The sequence below is a fragment of the Pseudopipra pipra genome, chromosome 27 (genome assembly GCF_036250125.1).
Source record: "Pseudopipra pipra isolate bDixPip1 chromosome 27, bDixPip1.hap1, whole genome shotgun sequence".
NCBI classification, from domain to species: Eukaryota; Metazoa; Chordata; class Aves; order Passeriformes; family Pipridae; genus Pseudopipra; species Pseudopipra pipra.
In genome coordinates, this window is record NC_087575.1 from 998,529 (window position 1) to 1,021,990 (window position 23,462).

The 23,462-nt window shown below is 52.7% G+C and overlaps 2 protein-coding genes across 2 annotated transcripts; one reads left to right on the forward strand and one right to left on the reverse strand.

The window, feature by feature from the left end:
* The first annotated feature begins 2,016 nt into the window (after positions 1–2,016).
* Positions 2,017–11,869, forward strand: PEAK3 (PEAK family member 3). Its single transcript, XM_064637529.1, has 3 exons — positions 2,017–5,247; positions 5,466–6,124; positions 6,586–11,869. The coding sequence occupies exons 1-3, from the start codon at positions 5,193–5,195 to the stop codon at positions 7,585–7,587; spliced, it is 1,716 nt and encodes a 571-aa protein (XP_064493599.1). The 5' UTR covers positions 2,017–5,192; the 3' UTR covers positions 7,588–11,869.
* OAZ1 (ornithine decarboxylase antizyme 1) lies at positions 10,502–14,755 on the reverse strand. The gene is given in 6 exon segments (XM_064637536.1): positions 10,502–10,947; positions 11,034–11,119; positions 11,696–11,868; positions 11,988–12,074; positions 12,076–12,133; positions 14,564–14,755. Coding segments are annotated over 6 exon segments (651 nt in total). The 5' UTR covers positions 14,680–14,755; the 3' UTR covers positions 10,502–10,816.
* Between the last annotated feature and the right edge of the window lie 8,707 nt (positions 14,756–23,462).

The following is a 23,462-nucleotide window of genomic DNA, read 5'->3' on the forward strand; positions in this document are numbered from 1 at the left end:
GGCACAGACCCTCACAAAGGCAGGTTTGGGCAGTGCAGACCTGGCCCAGTTTTATATGTAACGAGCATGTGAAATGTATTTGTGAGCAAAAAAAAAAAAAGCTAAAAAAAGGGACTTTTGTGGCTCGTTTGGTTTTTTCCCCCTTTTCTCCCTCATGGGCCTCAATAAGAAAAGACAAAATCAGGGGGCAAACCTCTGGAAATGGCAGGACCACCTGCACCACGAGCAGGATTCGTGCCTTTGTGCTCTCCAGACCTGCTCCAGCCCAGGAAGCCCCAGGATTCCAGCAGACCTTCCCCCCCAGGGCTCTGCTGGGATTTGCAGCCCTTCAGCCCCTCAACCCCACAAACTCCATAATAAACAATGCTGAACCACCTCTCAGAGGGTACCAAAGCCCATATTAATAACTAATAAATGATTAATGCACGTGTGTTAACCAACTGCCACTGTATTAATCTGCTTTTAGTTATTGATGGGTGTTCATAAGGACACACCTGAACAGTGACAGCATCACAAACGACTGGGACACAGCTCTGGAAGGGACACGGAGCACAGATGACCCAGAACTGGGAGGAGCTGCTGAGTCCCCTGAGGGCAGGGAGGGCCTGCAGAGAGACCTGGACAGATCCCAGGGCTGGGAATCACCAACCATGGGAAGTTCAACATGGGGAAGTGCAGGAATTCTGCCCCTGGGATGGGGCAACCCCGCATGGATGGACAGACTGGGAATGAGAGGCTGGAAAGCAGTGCTGGGAAGGGGCCCTGGGGGTCCTGGTGGGTGCCAGTTGTCCCTGAGTCAGCAGTGCCCTGGCAGCCAGGAGGGACAACCCTGTCCTGGGGGCATCAGGGAGGGGATTGTCCTGCTCTGCTCTGCCCTGGGGCGGCCTCACCTCAACATTGGGGCAGTTTGGGGGGACACAGTGAAAGGAAGATCTGAAGCCATTCGAGAGTGTCCAAAGGAGGCCACAAGGATGGGGAAGGGCCTTGATTTGAAGCCGTGGGAGGACACTGAGGGCACTTGGTGTGTTCAGCTGGACAAGAGGAGACTGAGGGGAGACCTCAGTGCAGTTCCAACTGCCGGGGCAGGGGCAGAGGAGGGGCAGGGACTGAGCTCTGCTCTGGGGGGACCAGGGACAGCACCCAGAGAATGGCTGGAGCTGTGCCAGGGCAGGGTCAGGTTGGATCTCAGGGAAAGGTTCTTCCCCCACGGGGTGCTGGGGCACTGCCCAGGCTCCCCAGGGCAGTGGGCACGGCCCCAAGGCTGCCAGAGCTCCAGGAGGGTTTGGATGATCCTCTGGGGCACAGGGGGTGACTCTTGGGGATGGGCCTGTGCAGGACCAGGAGTTGGATTCAATGATCCTTGTGAGTCCCTTCCAACTCAGCCTATTCCGTGATTCTGTGACTCTGAGGTGGTTCCTCTTCTACTCCTGAAGTGACCCCCTTGGTCCCCTTTCCCGTCCCACCAGCCCCAGGACCAGCCTGACCCCACACAAGGCCATCCCATCCTTGGCTGAGCTGCCATCACTGTCCCCACAAGGCCAAGGCCACCCCGGTGTCCCTTGCCCCTGGCTGGGGCCCCCCTGTCCTTGTGTCCCCCACAAAGGGGCTGCTGCACCTCCCGCAGTCCCACCGTGTCCCTCTGCCAGGCTCGGTGTCCGCCCTGCTCCCGTGCCAGCCCCGGCTTTCCCGGCATGGACTGGCACTGGGAGGCTGTGGATGGTGGAAGCAAAGCAATGCCTCCATCTGCTGGAGAAAAGGGCCCTGGGCCAGTTCCAGCCTCTTCACCCCAAAATTCCATCCCCCACTGCTCCCCGGGGCCGGGGAGGCTCCCAGCACCCACCTCACGGGCAGAGGGAGGGTGGCCCTGGTTGCAAAATGAGCAGGATGCTGCAGCCCCCACAGGCTGGGCAGGAGAGAAAAGAGAAAATTGGGGGGTTTTGCTCATTTCCTGCTTGTATAAAAAATCCTGCCTGGCACAGGAGTGCCCAGGAGGTGAAGGGTTGGGGTTATAGTTCATGCCTGTGCCCAAGGGTTTGGGGGCACTGTGGCCTCGGGGACACCCTTGGGAGTTAGGACTCACTCCTTCAGCAGTTTTTGGGAATGAGCTGCCAGGATGGAAGATGCTGAGAGATGGTTTCAGTGCCCACAGTGCCCACACAGCCCAGCAGTGCCACAGGGATCACCCTGAACCGGACACGGAGCATCCCCACAGCAGCCATGGGTTGGGAATAATGTCATGGAAACAACCACCACAAGATAAAGGCCATTAGGAAAATGCAATTTTCCAGCCGGTGCCTTTAAAGGTCCTATTTCCCTCTGGGAAGAGAAACCAATTTCCTTAGGAATCAAAGAGTCTGTGGTTCCCTGTGAGGATGAGGAGGCCCTGGCCCAGGTTGCCCAGAGAAGCTGTGGCTGCCCCATCCCTGGGAGTGTCCAAGGCCAGGTTGGATGATGCTCCGCTCCCCACTTCCCATCCTGGTTTATGTTGTCAGCAAAGGCTGCACAGGGAAACCCAGTAAGTCACCCTCAATTCTCATCCGTGATTTTTGAAGACAGATGCTGCCAAGGAAAGCAGCATTTTTCATAAGTTTCATAAAATACCTTGGTTTGTGGGGTTTTATGGGGTTTTCCCCTCAGTCAAACCCAGCAGAATCACCATGAGCACAAGGAACTGGATGATCACAGAATCATGGAATGGTTTGGGTTGGTAAGTGCCATTCTGTGGGAACTGATTCCCACCCCACCCCTGGAAGTGTCCAAGGCCAGGTTGGATGGGGCTTGGAGCACCCTGGGCACCTTGGAGCACCATGGCAGAGGGTGGAGCTGGATGGGCTTTAAGGTCCTTCCCACCCAACCCATCCTGTGACTCTGTGCTTTGCTGCTGCTCAGAGCAGTTTGTGTCACTGTCATGGACATAAATGACACACAAACACTGACTCCCTTGCTGACCACCATCAATAAGCCCCAAATCCTCCTGGATCTTAAATGTTCCACTTATATTCTTCATTTTTACAGCATTTTAGCCCTGGGTGAGGTGTTGAGGGAGCAGCACCAAGCCAAGCCTCACTGCCAGGCAGGGTGGGCTGCAGCCCCTGGGCACCCTGGAAAGGTGCTGGCAACCACCTGGGGTGGATGGTGCAGGAACCATCCAAGTTGGCATCTCCCAGAGTCCTGCACACCCTCCTGAGCTGGTGCCAGATTCAAGGATGACTCAGCCCCCACATGGATTTTTATCAGCTCTAACACATGGTCTGGGCTTCACAGAAACGGCCCCTGGCCAAGGGCCAACAGGCACAACCTCCCCGTTTGCTTGGGGTCGGCTGGGAAATGGGGGTTGGAAAATAAAAATAAAGACATGGGGGAGAAACCCTGGAGGAGGGTGGTCTCCTCCTGCAGGCTCACAGCACCCACCAAGGCCCACCCCGGGCCCCCAGAGCCCTGGAGAGGTGCTCAATCCCAGGGCTGTGTGGTCAGGCTCCAACAGTGAAAACATGGTGGATAAATCCACTTTCTTCATGGAATCCTCATCCCCTAAATCCTCATCCCAGCCTCGCTGCTCCCGGGGGAAATCCCTGCAGTTGGTTTCCCAGGGAGGGGCTCACCCACCCCCCACCCCACAGTGGCACCACTGATGAGGGCCATCAGTGAGTCACTCATTATTCCAAAGACTGAATAGAAGGGAGGAAATATCAAAATATTCTGAGGTTTATAAGGTTAAAAAGGTGACTTTATCCCAGAGGGGACAGGCAGCAATGGGAGGAGTTTTTCCAGCAGCTGAGCTGGGTCATTCATGCTCTCTGAGCACCTGTAATGTTCTGGAGACCAAAAAATGTGTTTTCTAAGGACTGAGCTCCTCTGGTTCAGCAGCTGCAGGAAATCCCAGCAAAAACGTGGAAGAACACAAAACAATTCCACCTTGAAAACACAACCTGGAGAGAAGGGAATTAATTATGCAACCTGGAAAATTTTTATGGTGGGAATCCCTCTTTCAACACAACTGCCATCCATGAAGTCACCTCCAAAGCCATCCCTAAAGCCATCCATCCATGAAGGAGGAGGAGTGTGAAGCTCCACGAGCAGCTTGAGGGACACAAATCCAGTGCCCCAGGATGGACCAAAGGTGACGGAACAGCCACAGCCATGACCGGAGCCTCCACTGGCAGCACATGGAGCGATGCCAGGGCTGCTGGGGGGCTCGGGGGGCTCTGGGGGCTCCAGGGAGTGAGGCCCAACCTCCAGCTTCCTTTAGACGTGCAAGAAGCAGGTTTTGAAAGAACATCCTCCCACAGAGGGGGTGCAGAGAGTTGCTCAAGGGCAGCAGCGCCATGGCCGGAGCCCGGCAAGCCCGGGATGGGCAGTGGGAGCTGCTGCGGATCCGGGACGTGGAGTTGGAGCCCCCCAGGCCTCCGTTGCTGCCAGGGAAAACTGAGAGGTATCAAACTGCCAGGGAAAACTCCGAGGTACCAAACTGCTCTGCAAACGGGGCCCGGGCAGGAGCTTCCCGGCAGCACCACGGGCACGGCTGCTCCGGGGCAATGATCCAGGGTCCGAGGGGTTCAGGGGGTCTGAGGGGGGCACGGCCTGGAGTTGCTCAGCAGGGGCTGTCCCAGCAGAAGGAGCAGGTTTAGAGGAAGCCGCGGCGGTTTCGGTGTCGTTGGGGGCAGCAGAGTCAGCGCCGGCCGGGACGGGGAAGCGAAAGCAGCGGCTCCGTCCCACGGCCCTCCTCCTCCCCGGGGCTCTGCCCTCTCCCTCCCCGCACACAGACCCCCGTCCTGCCCCCCCGAGCCTGCCTGGGGGTGACAAAGGCTTTTCCTGCTCTTGTTCCACACCTCTCCCACCGTCCTGTCCTCCTCGGGGTCACCCGACAGGTCCCCCAGGGCAGACTCCAGTCCCTGCACCCACCGGGATGTCACTCAGTACACGGGGAGCCCCCGAAGCAGCTCCCACTCCCGGCACCCCCCGAGCAGCGACGGGAGTCACTGTGCCACCAAACTCGCCGTGTTTTGCCCCAAAACCCCACCACCAACCCCCCCCGGCCGCTGCTTCCCCTTTTCTCTTTATCCTTCCTGTGAGCCGGCACGGAAAGGAGTCAGAACCCCCCGGGGGTGACACCGATCCCGGCTCCCTGCAGGGCCAGAGGCCATTCCCACTGTGCCAGCCTGGACCTGCGTGCCCCCGGAGCGCCCACCCCCATGGGGGACACCCCGCCCCGGCCCCCCGACCCAACCCTCATCTACAGCAACGTGGGTGAGTGACATCCCGACCCCGCTGTCCCCCTGCCCGCCGCGGTGTCACCTCGGACGGGGGGGATGGAGCCACTGCTGTCCCCGTCCTCCCCCGCGGTACCCGGTGACCCCTCCGGTGCTGGGGCTGGAAATATCCAGGGGGGCAAAGAACGACGTGTTTGTACTCCCATCCTGCTCCCACTTTCTTCTTCTCTGTCACGTCTGTTCCTCCCTCCCCAGGAGAGCTGCGGGCCCACCTCACCCCCCCCAAGGCGAGCCGAGGGGAAGGAGCTGGGAGATCCCTCTCTCAGCCCAACCAGGAGCCGCTGCCTCCCCCACTGCCCAAAAAGCAGCTCCAGCGAGCAGAGTCCCTCCCGGAGCAGGGACCATCCCACCACTGCCAGGGTGACCCCACACCGTGGGCCGGCAGCGTCCTCTACAGCGTCCCATCCCACCTGCGGCACGAGGAGGGGGCTCCCAGCTCCCCCCCCCGTCGGGACAGACCCTCCTGCGGACCCAAGAAGCCCCTGACCAAGTCCCAGAGCCTGGGGGAAGCGGTGGCCTGGAGCAGCCCCCAGGAAGGCCCATCCCCCAGGCTGAGGGAGCTGACGTTCGGGACGGCGGACGGGGAGCTGGGGCAGCTCCTGCCCGGCCCGGCCGGGCTCTGTGGGGTGCTCCTGGGGTGCCAGGCAGGCACCTTGGCCCGGCTCTCGGCTCGGATCCAGGAGGAGCTGGTGGGGCTGGAGGAGCAGCTGCAGCTGCTGGAGGCAGAGCTGGTGGGGAAGCGCTGGGGAGCCCTGAGGATCCTGGAGCCGGAGCCGTGCTGTGAGAGCGGGGACGCCTGGTACTTCAGGGTGGGCTTCACCTTCGGGCAGACCCAGCTGGAGCTGGCAGCCAAGGTAAGGAGGGAGTTGGTAAAATGCCCCTGGGTGGTGCAGAGGGAGATGGCTCCTGCCCCATCATGCAGCAGCTTCCCCTTTCTGCACCTACTTCTGCATTTGCTGAAGGAGACGGTGCTGCTGGCAGGGTGACAAGGGTGACACTCCCATGGGTGACGCTGCCACGGGCCCAAGGAGAATGGCACTGCTGGGGAACATGTCCTGGCAAGTTGTCCAGAGGGGCCAGTGTATACAAAGGAGAGGTTGGAGCAGGGCTGGCTGCTCTGGAGTGCAGGATGAGACCCATCCAAGCAGCTCTGCAGCTCTCCTGGGGGGCTACTCCACCCCCCCTCATGTCCCAGTTCTTGCTCAAAGCCATTCTGGCTCTCCCAGTGGGTTCAAAGGGTGGCCCTTAGCTGCTGAGGTGGCCCACCCCATGGCTCTCTCCTGGCACAGCTGGCCATGTCCTTCTGTCCCTGCAGGTCCCCAAGCCGTGCTGCTCCAGCCTGGGGGTGCAGAGCTCCCTGGGGACACACTGCAGCATCCAGCGCCCACTCGGCCGCTTCACCGACCACCTTCCCTGGAAGCTGCTGCTCCCAGGAAACCCTGGAGAGCAGAGCCAGTCCTCTTCCAGACAGGAACCTGCCTGTCCTGCCACCCACCCTGTCCTGCAGGTGCTCGTTTGTGCCGAGGTTCCCCACCAGACCCTGGCAGACTTCGTGAAGGGATCCCAGGGGTTGCACAGGACCAGCCCTGGGCACTACGAACGCCTGGGCTGCCTCCTGCTCCTGCAGCTGTGCCTGGGGCTGGAGCACCTTCAGGGGCAGAACGGGGGGCAAGGGGACCTCAGCCCTGAGAACCTGCTGCTGGTGCAGTGCCCGTATCCTCCTGGGAGCCAGCAAGGCAAGAAGGAGCCCCTGGGACTGTCCCTCCCCCGGCTGCTCATCAGCAGCTTCTTCAAGGCCAAAGAGAAGCAAAGACCTTGTTCCACCAGCCAAGAGCAGGACTGGACCAAGGGCCTGGCTGCACCCAGCGCCCCAGCAGCAGATGAGCTGAAGCTGGGCAGGTTGATCTATCAGATCCTGCACGTGGACATCTCTCTGGAGGACACCCTGGGCTTCAGAAGCAACAGGCTTCCCGAAATCCCCTCCCTGTCCATCTACTCCGCGGGACTCCGGCGCGTGGCCACGCTGCTCCTCCACAGAGATCCCTCCAGGAGGATCTCCATCGCCCAGGCCAGGAGAATCCTGCAGGTCCTGCTCTGGGGGCCACGCCAGGAGCTCTTTGCCAGGAGCAGGAAGACCCTCCCACTGCTCCAGAGCTGGGTGGAGGTGAAAAGGGCTCTGCTGCTCCTGAGGTTTGCGGAGAATTCGGCCGGGGCAGGGGGCAGACCTGGCCTTGAGGAGTGGCTGTGCTGCCAGTACTTCCAGGAGGTCACTGAACACACCCTCTACCAAGTCACCCAGGATCTCTATGCTCCCTAAAGCCGAGCTCAAGTTCAGCCCACCCAGAGGTCTCCTCAAGGCCAAGAGCCCAGTGGCCAAATCTGTCCCTGCCCATGGCAGGGGGGGCCAAACTAGATGGTCTTTAGGGTTCCTTCCAACCCAAACCATTCCATGATTCTGTGAAATCCACCAGCTCCTGAGGAACCCAGCTTTCACTGGGAAAACTGCAAATCCAAACCCACTTCCCCCACAGCTCATGAATGGGGGAGTTGGGACCAAGCTCACACACGGAGGGGGTGCTTTTACACCCTCACATGATTTTTGGTTGATGCTCTGAGTCTGGTTTATTGGAGCATCTCAGGAAACAGGGCTGGATGGGAGCCCCAAGCACCAATTTAGTGGCTGATTCTCCTGAGTAAAGTTTCTAAGGTTCAGAATTTGCACAAAACCCCCTCGGCCCCCTCCTGTGGCCAGAGGCTTTTGCTGTTTTCAGTAACACTCAAAGCCACACCTCACAACTTAAATGCACCCTCAGCAAAGGAGGAACACAGCAGCTCCCACGGCCTGAGCCTCTCAGAAACAATTTGTGGCAAAGTCACAAATAAAAATGACAGTTTGAAGGGGGAAATGCAGCAGCCACACAGCTTCAATAAAACCTGGAGCTGAGCCTCTTAAACACTGGGCCTTTATGTGCTTCTTTGACAGCATTACACACTCCAGTGATGGATCCAGAGGGAAACACAAAGCCAAACTTCCCTGCCCGGGGGTGTTTAACCAGCACGGCCTCAATGGTGTCCAGTAAATAGCTCAGGTGAGTTTATGGGCAACAAGATCCATCTGCTCCTTACTGTGACACACCACGTGGGACCTGCACCCCGGTCCCCAAAGCCCTGTGGATGCTGAGGGACCATCAAGGCCCTGCTCAGGTCATTAAAATTATTACTCAGTAATTATTAATCCGCTCACAGCCATCTAGATTGGATATTAGGGAAAATGTCTTCACTACAAGGGAGGTCAGGCACTGAACAGGCTGCCCAGGGCAGTGGCAGTCACCACCCCTGAGTGTTCAAAAACACGTGGATGTTTTGGGGACGTGGGTTAAGTGGTGCCTTGGCAGTGCTGGGGGAGCGGCTGGGATTTGATCTTAGAGGGCTGTTCCAACCCAAGCAATTCCAGAATTCTGTGGCTCCAAGGCCTGCCAGCAGCAGGAGCAGCCTGTGCACACAGCCAGCCCCGGGCAGCCCCGCTGTGCCCACGGCCACCCCACAGCAGCCTCCTCCCCAAGGCTGCACCACCCAAACCCTGGCACAGGCACCACCCAAGCACAGAAATGGGGTTTGAATTCCATTATGGGATTTTGGGTGCCCTGCTGACTCCCCCCTCCTGTAGTATCTGTCTTGGCTACGAGATGGCAGCACAGCCCATGGCATGGCAGCAGCTCCCCAAACACGGGCATCTCCTCCTGGACAGACAAAACCCGCTTCTGCAGCCCAGGCTGGCAGCTCTGAGCACCTCCTGCACCCCTGCTCAGGTTTCCAGCTTGGGTGACCCCCTCCCCCTCCTGCCAGGGGCAGCTGGGAGCACCCAAGATCAGCTGAACATCTACAGGGGACTGTGATGTTTAAGGGAGGAGCACAAACATCTCCCAGGGGAGAGTAAAACATGGCACAGGCTGAGGAAAACAGGAATTTTTCCGGACGACCAGGTTAGGGAGGTCAGTCTTTTGCCACCACAGGAGGGACAACCACCCTTGGTCACAGCACCTTATCCTGGAATCTTCTGAGTGGGAAAGGATCCCCAAGGATCACCAGTCCAACCCCTGCCCTGCACAGACACCCCAACCATCCCACTCTGTCCCTCAGAGCGTTGTCCAAACGCTCCTGGAGCTCTGGCAGCCTTGGGGCCGTGCCCACTGCCCTGGGGAGCCTGGGGGGAAAACATTCCTGATACCCATCCCAAACCTCCCCTGACTGTTCAGGCTGTTTTGTCGAGTCCTGTCACTGGCTTTCCAAAAATCCCTATAGGAAGAACACGATTGTAAGGCCAGAAAAGAATTGGGAAGAGACCTGTGGGGAAGAGACCCCAGTTTGAAATCCACCAAGAACCCCAACGTTGCACCACAATCACTGATCACTCCTCCTACCTCAACATCCACTCCCTGCTGCATCTCCAAGCTGTTTCATGGAATATTTTGGTGTATTCCACACAATTCCAGGACTTTCAAGCCCAGATCAGCCAAGGGATGCCCTGTGGGGTCACAGCATTCCTTGTTCCCAAAGCTCAGTTCTTTACAGACTTACGTAACTTCCACTCAATGATAATTGATAATTTTGGTCATTTGATAATTCCCAGCCCAAGTTCTGCTAATTCCAGCACCACAATGAGCCATTTTCCCTTCTGCTCACCATCCTAAACACCAACAGGTGACTGTGGACCCCGGCAACAGCCCCTCTCCTCACCCCTCAACCACAATCTGCCCCCCAAGAAGAGTTCTGGGGCTGCCCAGCCTCAGTGACACTGCTGAGCTGCACCAGTGCCACCACCCTTCCTAAATCACCACCAAAACACTCCTCAAGCCACCCTGCCCAGCCAACACCCTCCACTGTTACTGGGAACACTGAAATTACAGGTATTTAAGTTGCATATTTGATATTCAAAGCAGCCCTGAGCTTCTCTCACATTCCACTTGTGACTTCCCAACCAACTCATGCCCTAAGGATCCCAAAAACCCTAGCAGAGATCCCAATTACCAGTGGGAATGGCCAAGCTGCTAATTATTCATTTTTCCAGGATTGCTAGATTATTCTAAGCCCTGGCAGAGCACATCCATGAGTTCCAGTCAAGCAAAGAACAAGCAAAGCCTTTCCACACCTGCAACTTTAATGGTTGGGGCAGTTCCAGAGCCACCTCTTCAAGAGTGCAAGTCTTTTTAAACAGCTTAAAACCAGCGATAAAAAGTAAAATATAAATTTTTATTTAGAATTAAAGCAAATACTTCAGTATCACAAACACAATATTAAACTTCAAGAAATATACTGCTAATTTGGAGGGAGCATTTATTTTTTTGCACAACCATGCACACAAAAAAAAAAATCCAGAGAAAAGATGTGGAGCCTGAAATTTTCAACACCTCACCACCAAAAAAAAAAGCAGCTGGGTCACAACGTTTCGTACAGAGTTATATAGACTGGAATAAGATGTTGACAAAATTTCTACAGAATCATCTTTATAGACAACAAGAAAGCTCTAAAGAGGCAAACATTGCAATCTAGTCTTCTTCTGCTGAGTCTCTCTCAAACGTGTAGGCCATGAAGCAAGCGTCTGGTCTCTTGGGGACAAGGGGATGCCCTGGTCTCACAATCTCAAAGCCCAAAAAGCTGAAAGTACGGAGCAATGCAGCTACAAAACAAAGCAGGAGACAAGTTTCATCCATGTGGTACTGCCCCACCACCAAACCCCACAGGAGAGCTGCCCAGAACACCCACCTCTGTCATCCCTGTTCTTGTGGAAACAAATGAACACGTGCTCCACTCGAAGCTGTTCTTCAGCAAATTCCAGAAGAACTGCAAAACTGAGGAAGAAATGCAAGGTGTGAGTGCACAGGGAATGTCCTGAGGGATTGGAAGGGACACACAAGGATGGAGTCCAGCTCCTGGCCCTGCACAGCCCAACAATCCCAGCCTGTGCCTGAGTGCTGTCCAAATAGTCCCTGAGCTCTGGCAGGGCTGGCACTGGAAGCAAGAGCTTCCTTCAGAGACAGTGAGCCAATCCACACAGGAATTCCTAAGGAAGAGGCATGGCTTGGAGCCTCCCACCAACAGGAGATCCCTGAGCCCCAGGCTGACCTTCAGGGCAGAAATCTAAGTCTTAATGACACAGAAAACTGTTCTCTGTTGCAGCTGAAGGAGGAGCTGCAGTGACAAACTCTGAGCCAGGCTGGAGTTCCCAGTGGATAAAACAGCCCAAAATCCCAGACAGTGGGATCCCAAATCCCAGGTGGTTCTGCCTGCAGCTCAAACCAGGACCACTGAGCTGCAGCCTCTCACAGGACAACATCCAGCACCATAATTACGCTTCAGCTTTCAGAACATAAAGAGTTATTCCACCCTACTGCCAAGAGAGGAGTTAATCCTGAATTTTCCCTCACCTGTCCTTGCTCCCCTCAGGCAGAGCACCACTGGGAATTTCTATGTAGAGGTTGTTGTTGTTCAGCACTGCTCTCCAACTAATGTGTTTGGCATCTGTAAGCCTTGACTGGACATTGAGAATTCTTGTCCTGTTGTTAGATGTTAGTTCTTCTGTTACATTCAGCCGATTATCCTGGAAGTAAAAAGTGCAGGGTTATTTCTCCCATTCTTTCTGGAGAAGAGATAACTCCCATTTAATAAGACTGAGGCAAGCAATGCATCCAAAAAGCTGTTTCTGCTCTTCATACTCACCGAGTAAAATAAATTAGCTGAAAGATTGTGATCCCTCTGACTATTCCCTCGCCCACCTGGGATCTTCAGGGGTGGGTGAGGGACATCAGGAGCACCACCGAGGCCCCGGACCCAGGTTACTACAGCAATTGAAGGGAACCCTGGAACTGGAGAGGGACCACAGTTAGACAGGGATGGACAAAGGATTTACACAGTCATCAGATGGCAAGATTTAAATAAATAAAGCAAGCCTAGGCCAAGGGGCTCCTCCCACAGCATCCCCAGCAAATGGGAGGACAAAGGAGCCTCCAGACCAGGGGCAGGAATTGCTTCATGCCCACAAAGCTGCTCCTGCAGTTCACTGAGGGAAAGACCAACTCAGAGAGGAGAAATTCTGCCGTGAGCCAGGTGTGTTTGTGTCCCAGGACAGGCCTGACCTATCTCAGAAGGGCCATTCTGCAGCAATATGCTGGTTTTCCCCTCACCTTGCCCTCACTCAGCACAAACCCTGGCTGGTTTTTCCCTGGGATATCCAGCCCTAATTACCTCAGCCCTTCCCACCAGCACTCCCAGCTCGAGCTCAGGCACTTCCATGAAATATTTCAGGTAGGGACATCTGTGAGATTATTTCCACCACACTCGGGAGCTTGAGCTGAGCCCACACCTGAACAGCTGCAAACCTCCAAAAGCAGCCCCAAAGCCCTTCCCCCTGAACTCCTGGGAGCGAGGCTGCAGAGCTCGGGGCTGCGGGATCAAAAACATCAAGTCTGGGGAGCGTGAAGGTTATTTTGAAGTTTCTGCCCATCCTCTGGAGCCCGTTTAACTCCTCCCGTGGCAGAGCAGAGCTGGCCCCTCCCTCTGCACCATCCTTCACCCGCAGGCTCAACTCTTGAGTTGCGTCATCTCAGCAGATGCAGCAATCGAGGCCCTTGGGGAGATTTTCACAATCGTCCTGTCTCGAGTGCCAGGAGCCACTGCAGCCATTTGCAAATCCGAATAAACAGCTCCAAAATAATCCTCCATTTTGCACCCCTAGCACGGCACTTTCAGCGATTTCTGGGTGGTTTTTTTTCTTTTAAGGAGCTTGAAACTTGTGATGAATAATCCGTATTAGAAAGGCTGGGAATGAGCAGAGAGGGTAAATATGTGCTGGAAGGCAACTTATATATATAAAAATTATATATATATATATCAATTATTTTTTAATTAAAAATTTATATTTTAAATTTTACCTTTATTCAAGATATTTATTTTCTATTTTGTATATTTTAAATACAAATTTCAACTTTATGTTTATATATTTCTTTAATATATTCATTTAACATATAAATTTTAACTTTATATGGTTTACGCATATTTATTTTACATATTTATTTAAAACATACATTTTTAACTTTGCTATTTATATGTTTATTTTACGCATATTATTTTAGATATTTATTTAAAATATAAATTTTAACTTTATATTTCTGTTTATTCTATATATTCGTTTAAAATATAAATTTTAAGTTTATATTTTTATATTTATTTTACGCGTATTTATTTAAAATATAAATTCTAACTTTATATATTTATTTTACGCATGTTTATTTTATATATTTATTTTAAACAATTTTTTAACTTTGCTATTTATTTATTTATGTATCTTTATTTTAATATATAAAATTTTAACTTTATATATTTATTCAATATCTTTATATATTTTAAATTGTAAAATTTTAACTTTCATATATTTACATATATTTATTTAAAATCTAAAATTTCAATTTTTTTTTAATGGAACCAGTGTTCAATTTTAGGCTGTTTGAAAGCCATTTTTCCTTAGTACTAGCGTTATGTATTTTATATCACAATGATTGTAAACTATACATCCCTGATCTCCCTTACAAATAAACCTTTAAACACCCTTTTCAGGAGGGTGCAGTGGCAATCCCTGTCACAATTTCACCTTTCTCCCCCATAAAATGTGGTGCAAAATAAAGGTTTCCAGCCACGAATATATTTTGGAGTGATGTTTACATGCATTTTCGTCTCTTGGGAAATAAAAAAATCATCTTTGTACCGCAGTCAAGTATAAAAACGGCTAAAAATCTCCTTTCACAGCCCACACAGGAGGTGTAAAGGGCAGATCGGAGCCCTGAGCACCCCCCACTTCAGATGTTTTCTTTTCTCCCAGCACCTGTGCAGGCTCTTTAATCTTTCCGGTGAGTTTTTAACCACCAGTTGTAACACTCTTACCCTCGATTAGTTCTCCGGAGTGTCCACGGTTACATAAGGGGATAAACACCCTTCAATCGTTCCATATCTTTGCCTAATTATTGCCTTTTTCCCCCCCGCAGCCGTGCTGGTGTCCCCGGTGCCCTCAGGGGGGCCGAGATATCCCCAGGGAGCTCAAACCCCCTTTTTCTGGTGGTTTTTTTCCACTCTCCCCACAGGGCGGGGGCCAGGCCGCCCCTCCCCCGCTGCCCACGGGGCCTCCCCCACACCCTCCGCGGCCACCGGGGAGGCGACCGGGCACGGGGACAACGAGGAGGAGGAGGAAGGAGGCAGAGAGCGCCCGGCGGGCGCGGAGGCTGAAGGAGGCCGCGGCCCCTCACCTGCTCTGTCCGGTACTGAGGCTCAGCACAGCGGGCATGATGGTGCTTTTATTCCCCTCTTTCTCTCTAGCGAAGCAGTGGCTGTTGAGTATCCGTTGCAGGGAGGATTTCACCATCCGGCCGCTCTGGTCCGAACCCCGAAACCCTCCGCCGCCTCCGCCGCCGCTCCCCAGGCGCTGCTACACAAAATGGCACCGCGGCCGAAGTGGCTTCTTATATACCCTCTTACGCCACGCCCCTCGCTGAGAGCTCGCCCCTCTACGCGAGACACGCCCCCAAAGAGAAAGCTATTTCATTGAGCAGCGCGGGTGTCAATCAGAAAACACCTCTTTCTATTGGCTGAAGGGAGAGTGGGGGGCGGGACAGTGAGCACGGGTTAGCAGGGGAGGCGGGGGGTAGCGACGTGTTGTGATTGGCTGCGCTCGCCGTGGGTGGGCGGGGCCTGGCGGGGCTCGGACAGCGGGCGCCTCTCTGCCCTCACTGCCCCTGGAGCCGCCGGTTCGAGTCCCGCGCCCGCGCCCCGCCCGGCTGAGGTAACCGGGGGGCCAAGGTGGGAGGGAGGACAGGGGTGGAAAGACTTGGAATGACTTGGAACGACCTGGAGAGACAGGGAGGGACGTGGAGGCTTCGCAAGGTGCAGCCCCGGGGGTGCAGGGGCGGCAGCGGGACCCCCCTGAGGGCAGCCCGGGGGCACCGCCGCCCTCCCCGCTGGGCACGGAGCTCGACGCTGAGGGAAACTTCAGTTAAAAACCAGTAATGAAACGCCTCGAGTAGTGCGAAAGGTCCTAATAAGGACGGATTGGGATCTGGTCTTGGGATGTGTTTGGGTTGTGGTCGTGCTCTGGCCTCTCCTGGTTCCCTTTGGACCGGCTGGTGGTTTATGGATTTATAGTGGAATAGGGATGGGGAATGGGTTGGTTTATGGATTCATAGGGGAGTGGGGATGGGGAATGGGTTGGTTTATGGTTCTATAGGGGAGTGGGGAATGTTGATTTATAGTGCAATAGGGATGGGGAATAGTTTATGGATTAATAGGGGAATAGGGATGGAAAACAATTGGTTTATGGATTTATAGGAGAATAGGGATGGGAAACCGTTGATTTGTGGATTTATGGTAGAATAGGAATGGGGAATGGTTGGTTTATGGATTTGTAGGAGAATAGTTGGTTTATGGAATTACAGGGAAATAGGGATGGGGAATGGGCATGAGGAATAGTTGATTTATGGATTTATAGGGGAACAGGGATGGGGAATGGTTGGTTTATGGATTTACAGGGGAACAGGGATGGGGAATGGTTGGTAGTGATGATCTTTTAAACTGAAAAGGCTTTTTGCTGTGCCTTGGTGAGGAAGTGGGTAAATCCTGGTTATTTACACAGCAGAACTTGGGCTCACACCCAGAACAAACATCCCCTGCCCTCTGCTTTCCATCTCCTGCCAGGAGTGTTGGAAATCCAAGGTTTGGGGACGTGGTTGGGTCTCTCTGCAGCCCCACAGCAAGAACAGCCCGGAGGAAAAGATGGGAATTTGGAAACGGGGCACCCCGCCTGGATGGGATTGATGGAAATGCACCTTCATCCCTTCGGGGTGAGGGTCAGGCTCCACAATTCATCCTAAAGCAGCAAATAGGTCATAATTCCCATGACTTTGGGAATCAGGTCTTTGAATGAGCCACTTTGGAACATTGCAGCCTGAAAACCAAGTCAGGAGCACATCAGGGGGCACATCCTAAAAAGTGGATTTATCCTGTATGGAGAGAAAGCTCCAAATAATGGTTTAAGTGATGCTGAATCGAGTTTTCAGGCAGGAATGCCTTGTAAATTAAGTGGGAAAAGGTGTTTATAGAGCCAAATAAAGCTACTAGAGAGACATTGTAATGATTATCACAATCATGGTTTTCTATTAAAAAAATTGTAGATGGCTGCAGTTCTTTTTTTCTTCATTCAACTCGAGCTACAACAAACTTATTTTATTGCCTTCAGGTGCCACAGCTGCATTTTTTTAGAGTTTTTTTTACTATCTTATTTTTTTTTTATTTGCTTTAAAATATTCCCATCCAGGAGCTCTGAGCACATGGATGATCCATTGATCGGTTCCACTTTGCAGAAGGATAATTGTCTAAATCCCCACCCACTTTCTGTGTCCTGAAACTGCTCTGATTGCCTAGGGTGGAACAAAGTGTGTTGAAAAACAAAACAGTGTTCTGCAGCTTAGAGGAGAAGCCTGGCCTGGAGAGCAGCCAGGGAATAATCTGGGAATCATGGAAAGTAAGAGGTGCAAGAGGAAAGTCCTTTTCCTCCTGCAGGAATCATCCGTTAGCTCCCAGAGCTGAGATGTCAGAGCTTTCACCTCTCGAGATTTGGGTGTTGATTTATGGAGGGAAAAATGTCTTCTGTTTAATGCATTACCCAGCGACCAGCCTGAAACAATGGCATAGCTGCAATTCCAGAATTTCCAGACCAAGGGAAGCACACGGGAGCAGCTGTAGCAGTCCCTGTGTTGTGTGTTGTGTTCGGAGGGGTTTCCTGATGGGGGTGGATGTGTCAGTGGGTGGAAGGGCTGCATTAGCACTCGGTGATAGACTCCATTCTTCCCAATAATGGCATTTATTATTCATGTGCTAATCCCGCGGTAATTCCTCCCGATGGCAGTGGCGGAGGGCTCATCCTCGCAGCTGTTTTCCTGCTCGCTGGGAGCAGCTTTGCCCTTTGAGTACCTGTCACCTCCCCGGGCCGTCGCTCCATTTCACAGCTGAGTGCCTGGAGAAAGGCAAAGCAGCTCTGCAAAAGCCCAACCAACCTGTGCTGGGTTTGTGTTAAATATCCCGGGATTAGTTCCAGCTGCAGTTCTGCTGAGGTGGCCTGGCCTCACTTCCCTTCGGCAGCGACAGTGATTCATAAAACCCTCCCAGGGCAGCCTCTGACTCACAGCTCCAGGATTACAGCTGAGGCACTTGGAGATGTTGCCATCTCCAGCTGGGTTTTTACCCCTGGTTTGCCAGGATTGACCTTTCCACCTGTATGGGGACATATTTGCCCCAGCTGCATCCCCAGGTTGGCATCACAGTCCCTGGAATTGTCAAATTCAGGGAGCAGTGAACCCTGCCAGGTGATGTCTGAGCAGCCATTCCTACCTGCCCACATCTGCTGTGGCACAGCAGCTTTCAACACCTTGGGAAGATTCATAGAATCCTGGAATATCCTGAGCTGGAAGGGACTCAAGGATCATTCAGTCCTGCCCAGGACACCCCAACAATCCCACCCTGTCCCTCAGAGCGTTGTCCAAACCCTCCTGGAGCTCTGGCAGCCTTGGGGCCGTGCCCACTGCCCTGGGGAGCCTGGGCAGTGCCCCAGCACCCTGTGGGGGAAGAACCTTTCCCTGAGATCCATCCCAACCCCCCTGGCACAGCTCCAGCCCTTCCCTGGGTCCTGTCCCTGGTCCCAGAGCAGAGCTCAGTCCCTGCCCCTCCGCCTCCCCTCTGCAGGAGCTGCAGCCCCCGAGGAGTCTCCCCTCAGTCTCCTCTGCTCCAGCTGAACCAGCCCAGTGCCCTCAGCTGCTCCTCAGACCCTTCCCCATCTCCCTGTCCCTCCTTCAGACACTCTCCAACAGCTTTATCTTTCTTCATTTCTTTATTATATTTCAATCTTACAAACAACTGCAAATAGAGACTCTCGTCCATCAAAGTCCTGAGGCTCCAGTTCATCCCAAACCCAACGCGGGTGTCCTCAAATACACCATCAAAGTCCCCTCCCAGCTACCCCAGCCTTCCCACCTCCCACAGATCTGTTCCACATGGCCAGCACAGCCCGAGGCAGGAGGTGTTGCAGGGATATTGTGTCAGTTCTCAGGGAGCTCCCAGCGGGTCCCAGTTGCTCTGGGCTCTTACACAAGCAGGTCACAGCAATCGGGCTGCACGAAACCACCTGGGAAAGTGTCTTGGACAGTCTGAGTTACTCAATAACCAGAAGCAGCAGCACAACTGAACTCTGCCTTAGGGATCTAAGCTGGAATTGTTTCAGGCTGAGGAGTTTATTTTCCTGGAGTTTCCTTCTTAACTTGTTTCCTCATGATTCGCAGCCTCTTTTCACAAAAGAGGTCTCAGCCAAAATCACCAAAATGATTCCTTGTCCAGCTTTTATGGGTTTTAGTTCCTGAAACAGGTTGGAAGAAGAGTTTGTGGCAGCACAGGAAGAGCTTCAAGTCAAATTGAAAACTGGTGGTTAGTGTAAACACATTAAGGCAAGAAATGGGCATGGGATAAGTAACTGTTTTTCCTCTTCATTGTCTTTCCAGGTTTGCAAGTTCAGTGACAGCAGATTAGTGCTTAGAAAGATGTTCAGGAGCTGAAACACTCCTAAACCTGTTGGTTCTCAGGTCCTGAACGTTGAAACCATAGTTCCATCTTTTATTTCAAGAAAGAAAGATAAAGCCTTCTGTTGTTCTGGTGACTAAAGCAGAATTAAATAACCCAGCTGCAAATATTGGGGCTTCTGTGTTTTTCTGCTGCTGAGGAGGCTGTTGGAGCAGCTGCAATTGAAGCAGCTTCTGCATCCCTGTTCTAAAGGAGCAAACAAGCTCCAGGGAAGGGGAATGGGAAAAAAATTCCACTTGACATGTAGCAGAAAACCCTGTGTACCTTCTGCTCAGCTGCATCATCCTACATTGCTCTTCCCGAAGGTGGAAAGAGATGGTTATGGCATTTAGCAGCATCATGGGGGTTAATCTCACTCAGATTTGCTGACCAGGGAGGGCAACAAAGAAAAATATGAGCTCTCTCCCAAAGCATGTGCAGTCCAAGCATAGCACTGCACATTTAGTAACTCCCCAAAAATGGTAAGAAAGGATATTAATTAATTAATTCTTGAGCCAGGCTTTAAAATCAAGGGGTTCTGATTGCCTTTTCTCTCCGTTTCCACTGCAGGGAGACTCTGCCTGTGCTTACAATTTCAAGAGGTATCTAGAGATGCAGCCAAGCACCAAAGCAGGACAGGAGCTGAGGCAGAGATGTCCATCAGGACATGTTTTCACAGAAATCATTGTGTGTGATGACTTCACCCTGCAATTTAGCTGATTTGAGTCATGGAATAATTGAAATCTTCGTCTTGGTCAGCTCTGTGTGGAGATGAAGGACAGCAAAAGCTTGTGAGGCTTTATCAAAACACTGGACAGGGTTATTCCTAAAGTTATAAGACCTACATTTTATAAGTCTGATAAAAAAAGGCCCTTAAATCAACCCATCTCCTTCTTAGCACTTCTAGTTCATCTCCTTATGGGTAACAGTTAACTACCAGTTATCTAATTTTAAACACTCCCCCACTAAATCACTATTTAGTGTGTCAGAATCTATTCTGATCTTTGTGGGACAAGTAATTAGAACACCTTTTCTAGCTGGAAAACTCTCATTTTCTTTGTGAGACTAATTTTGTTTGAAGGTCAGGTTTTCTGCAGACCCACTTGAGCTGGAAGGAGACTCTGCCACTGCCAAATGGAGCCAGAATTTTAGCTGTTTACCAGCACAGGGAAGAATTTCTTTTCCAAGATCTGTGGGAGATACTGAATTAGAAGAAAGCAGTCACTAGTTCAGGCCAACCAAAGAAACTTGGGATCTCTGTTTTTCTCTTTAAATGAGCTGGGATGAAGAGAAATTGAATGCAGATGAGGGAACAGATGTTTAAAATGCTTTAAAATCTGATTTAGGGGTGGAATCCAGCGTCACCTGGGAAGGGCTGAGTTGTTTTCTTTGAGCTTGCAGGGTCAAACCAACCAGGAACTGCTGCTCAGCTTCCACATAAAAGTAATGTGGGGCTGAGGGGGAAAAGGTTGAGGTGAGAACAGGAAATAAAATCAGCTGGAGAAGGGGTTGGCCAAGAGCAGGAGACACAAGGAACACTCTGGGAATGGCACCTTGGGATTTCTTGGGAAAGAAGTGTGCTCGGGCACTGAGTTGTTATTTAAGATTAATGTTGCACGAGCCTGATTTCTGTACTGATTTTCCTCTGGGTGTTGCTGCGGGTGATGAACGAATGGCCCTGAGGAACTCCGAGGTGGTTACAAACCAATCCAGTGACAGAACCCCCTCCCTCCCCAGAGCAGTTCCCGGTTCGTTCGTGCTGGACCAGCTGTGTCCATCCCCCCTCGAGTCTCCCGGGGCTGCTGGAGCTCTGCTGCTGGAAAAGGGGGATAATGTGGAGAGGGGAGGGAGCCCTGCCCTTCCCTGGGCCACGTGGAGCGGGTTGGGGTGCCCAGCACCTCGCAGGGCCCTCGGCAAACGGCCCCTGTGCCATCCCACCGTGAGCAGCAGTTCTGAGGGCACCAGCTTTAGGGGATTTTTCCATGAATATTTTCCTTCTCTGCTGACCCTTTCCCCTCGTTTGCTTGCTGGAGCCTTTGTGTGGAGACTTTCCTAGTTTATTTTTTGCTCTCTCCCAGGTGTCCATCACCATCTGACGTGTCTCTGCAGGACAGGCCACCTTCCCAGGCAGGTGAGGGGGCAGGAGTGGCTCGTTTTCCTTCAGTTCCTGCCCTGCTTGGATCAGCCAAGCTCAGGGATGAGGAAGTGCCCGGCACAGCCCGGCTTTTGTAACTGCTCCTTTCGTTTGGAAATGTTATCAAAACAAACAGATGCCGGCAGGATGAGCGTTAAGACCTGTGCAGAGTCTGAGTTCAGAGGGAGCTTTGCCTGCTGAAACATTTCACCCAGCAGCTCGTTAAAATGCAGATATTCCAAGGAGACTTCCCCACCTCCCCCATTAGATCAGTCCTGCGATAAGAGCATATTTTCCCACCGGTAAAATGAACGAGCCTGGAGGGCAGGGAAGGTTATTTTGCCTGGAATAAGTTATATCCCACGCTTCCCCTTAATTGTGGCTGAGGAACCAGTTCACTCCTGAGAACAAGCCAGAGACCAACCTCTGCCAGCACAACTGGCAAAGAGGGATTTCTTCCCTCTTTGTGCTGCTTTGTTTGGGGTGTAATCCCTGTGGATGCAGTCACAGAAGTGCTGCAGGAGGGACACAGGGAGGTCCAGCCCTGGCAGAGCTGCTTTTGCCAGGCTGTTTATTTGAGCAGCAGGAGCCTCGTGCTTTCTGCCCACGAGCCACCCGTGTCTGAACCAATATTTACTCAGGGCTCTGTGCACTGGGATCGTCAGCAATCCCTGCAGTGAGAGCAGGGCTGGAACCAGCCACCAGGCCAGATTAGCAGCTTGGCTTGTTTACATTTTTGAAAAAAAAAAAAACAACCCTTGAATTCCAGGCTGAGGGAAAGGTGGCAGCTCAGCAGCTCCGGGAGCCTTTACCCACACACAGCAGAGCTCTCCCTGCAACAGCCCGCCCAGAAAATCCCCTCTGGGCAGCAGAGCCCGACCTGTGCAGGCCTTGGCACCTCCCCAAAGGGACAGACCTGCTCTGTGACAACCCAAAATCCAAAGAACAGGTGCTTTCATGATGTCCCCAAGGGCCTGACAGCAAACTGCCACCAAAGGAGGCACCGAGCTGCCAACACGCTGAGGAGGGGAGGCTTCAAACTGCAGGCAGCTCTATTTCAGTACTAGAATTTTCCAGTTTTCCCACAGATTTTTATTTATGAAGCTGTTCTAGCTTACAAATTAACTTACCCTGCCTCCTGCTTGTTATTAACCTGAGATTTGAAGGGTTCATTGCTCGTGGAAAGGTGTGACCACAGCATTCAGTGTTTTACAGCCACGCTCCCGAGAGCATCACGACGCCTGTCCTGGGGTTTCCAGAGAAACCAGGTTTTAGGGAGCTGTTTATTCCCACAGTTTGTGTCTGTAAGCCCACAATCTCACACAGGTATCCTAATTCAACCCACAGAGTCAGGGGCAGCCTTGTTTTAGGGGAGGTAAAAAGCCCACTCTGTGCAGAGCTGAGTGTGTGCTCAGAGCTCTTAATGAGACCAGCAGATTTCCTGAGGTGCTGACAGATAAAGAGGTGGCCCAGGGAAGGCAAGAATCCTTGAAATGGCTGTTCAGGATTGGAGCCATGACCTAGTTAGTCTGATTTCCTGCTCCCAGTGACTTTTACCAAGTAGTTCAGGTGATGAGCTGAAAACCTCCTGCCTCAGAGATGGGGGAAGAGACAGGGAGTGGCTGTGGTGGCTGAAAATAAACTGGACAGGAGTTAAGAATTAGTGCTGAAATCTATTTTCTGGGGTATTTTAGCTACTGAAGCTGTTACTTTTTTCCTCTGGACATCTATCTGGTCCCCACATAAATGTTTGTCCCTTCCTGGGTCAGGTTTCCCTGCTGGGTAAGTCCTTTCCCGTTGCAATGGTGCTCTGCCTTCCTGGTGCTTCCCTGGACTTTTGTCCTACAGCACAATAACTTCCCAGCTCACAGTTCCTCATTCCCTGTGACGTTTCCATGTTTGTTTGGCTTCACACACAGACACATCCTGGATCCCTGAGTGCCTTGGGAGCCAAGGGTCGTGGACATTCCAGCTGGGAAGTCTCAGCCCACCTTCAGGCTCTGGGCTCCTTGGGGAGGGAAATGTAATCAGCTGTTCCTCAAGGAACAGGACAGGACAGGAAGCAGTGGGAGCCAGCAGGTCAGGCCTTAACAGCTGTCAGGACAGTGTGCACAGCCCTGGAGCTCTGCTAAGCCAAGGCTCAGGCTTAATGGGCTGGATGGGCACGTTAAACCCGATCCCTGCGGAGATCCGAGCATGTCGTGGATCCCACCCCCCCCCCCGGGACTGGGTGTATTCCTTAGGCAGGGAAACAAGCTGTGTTTTACCTGTTCAAGCTTCCAATGCTTCCTCAGTCCTTCCAGCCCCTTTGGAGGGTGGAACTTCCTGCCCTCACTGTGGATTGGGAAGCTGGGGCTGGGACAAAGGGAAGTACAGAATAAGGTGGGAGTTGATCTTGTGCCTCTGCTCCCTTC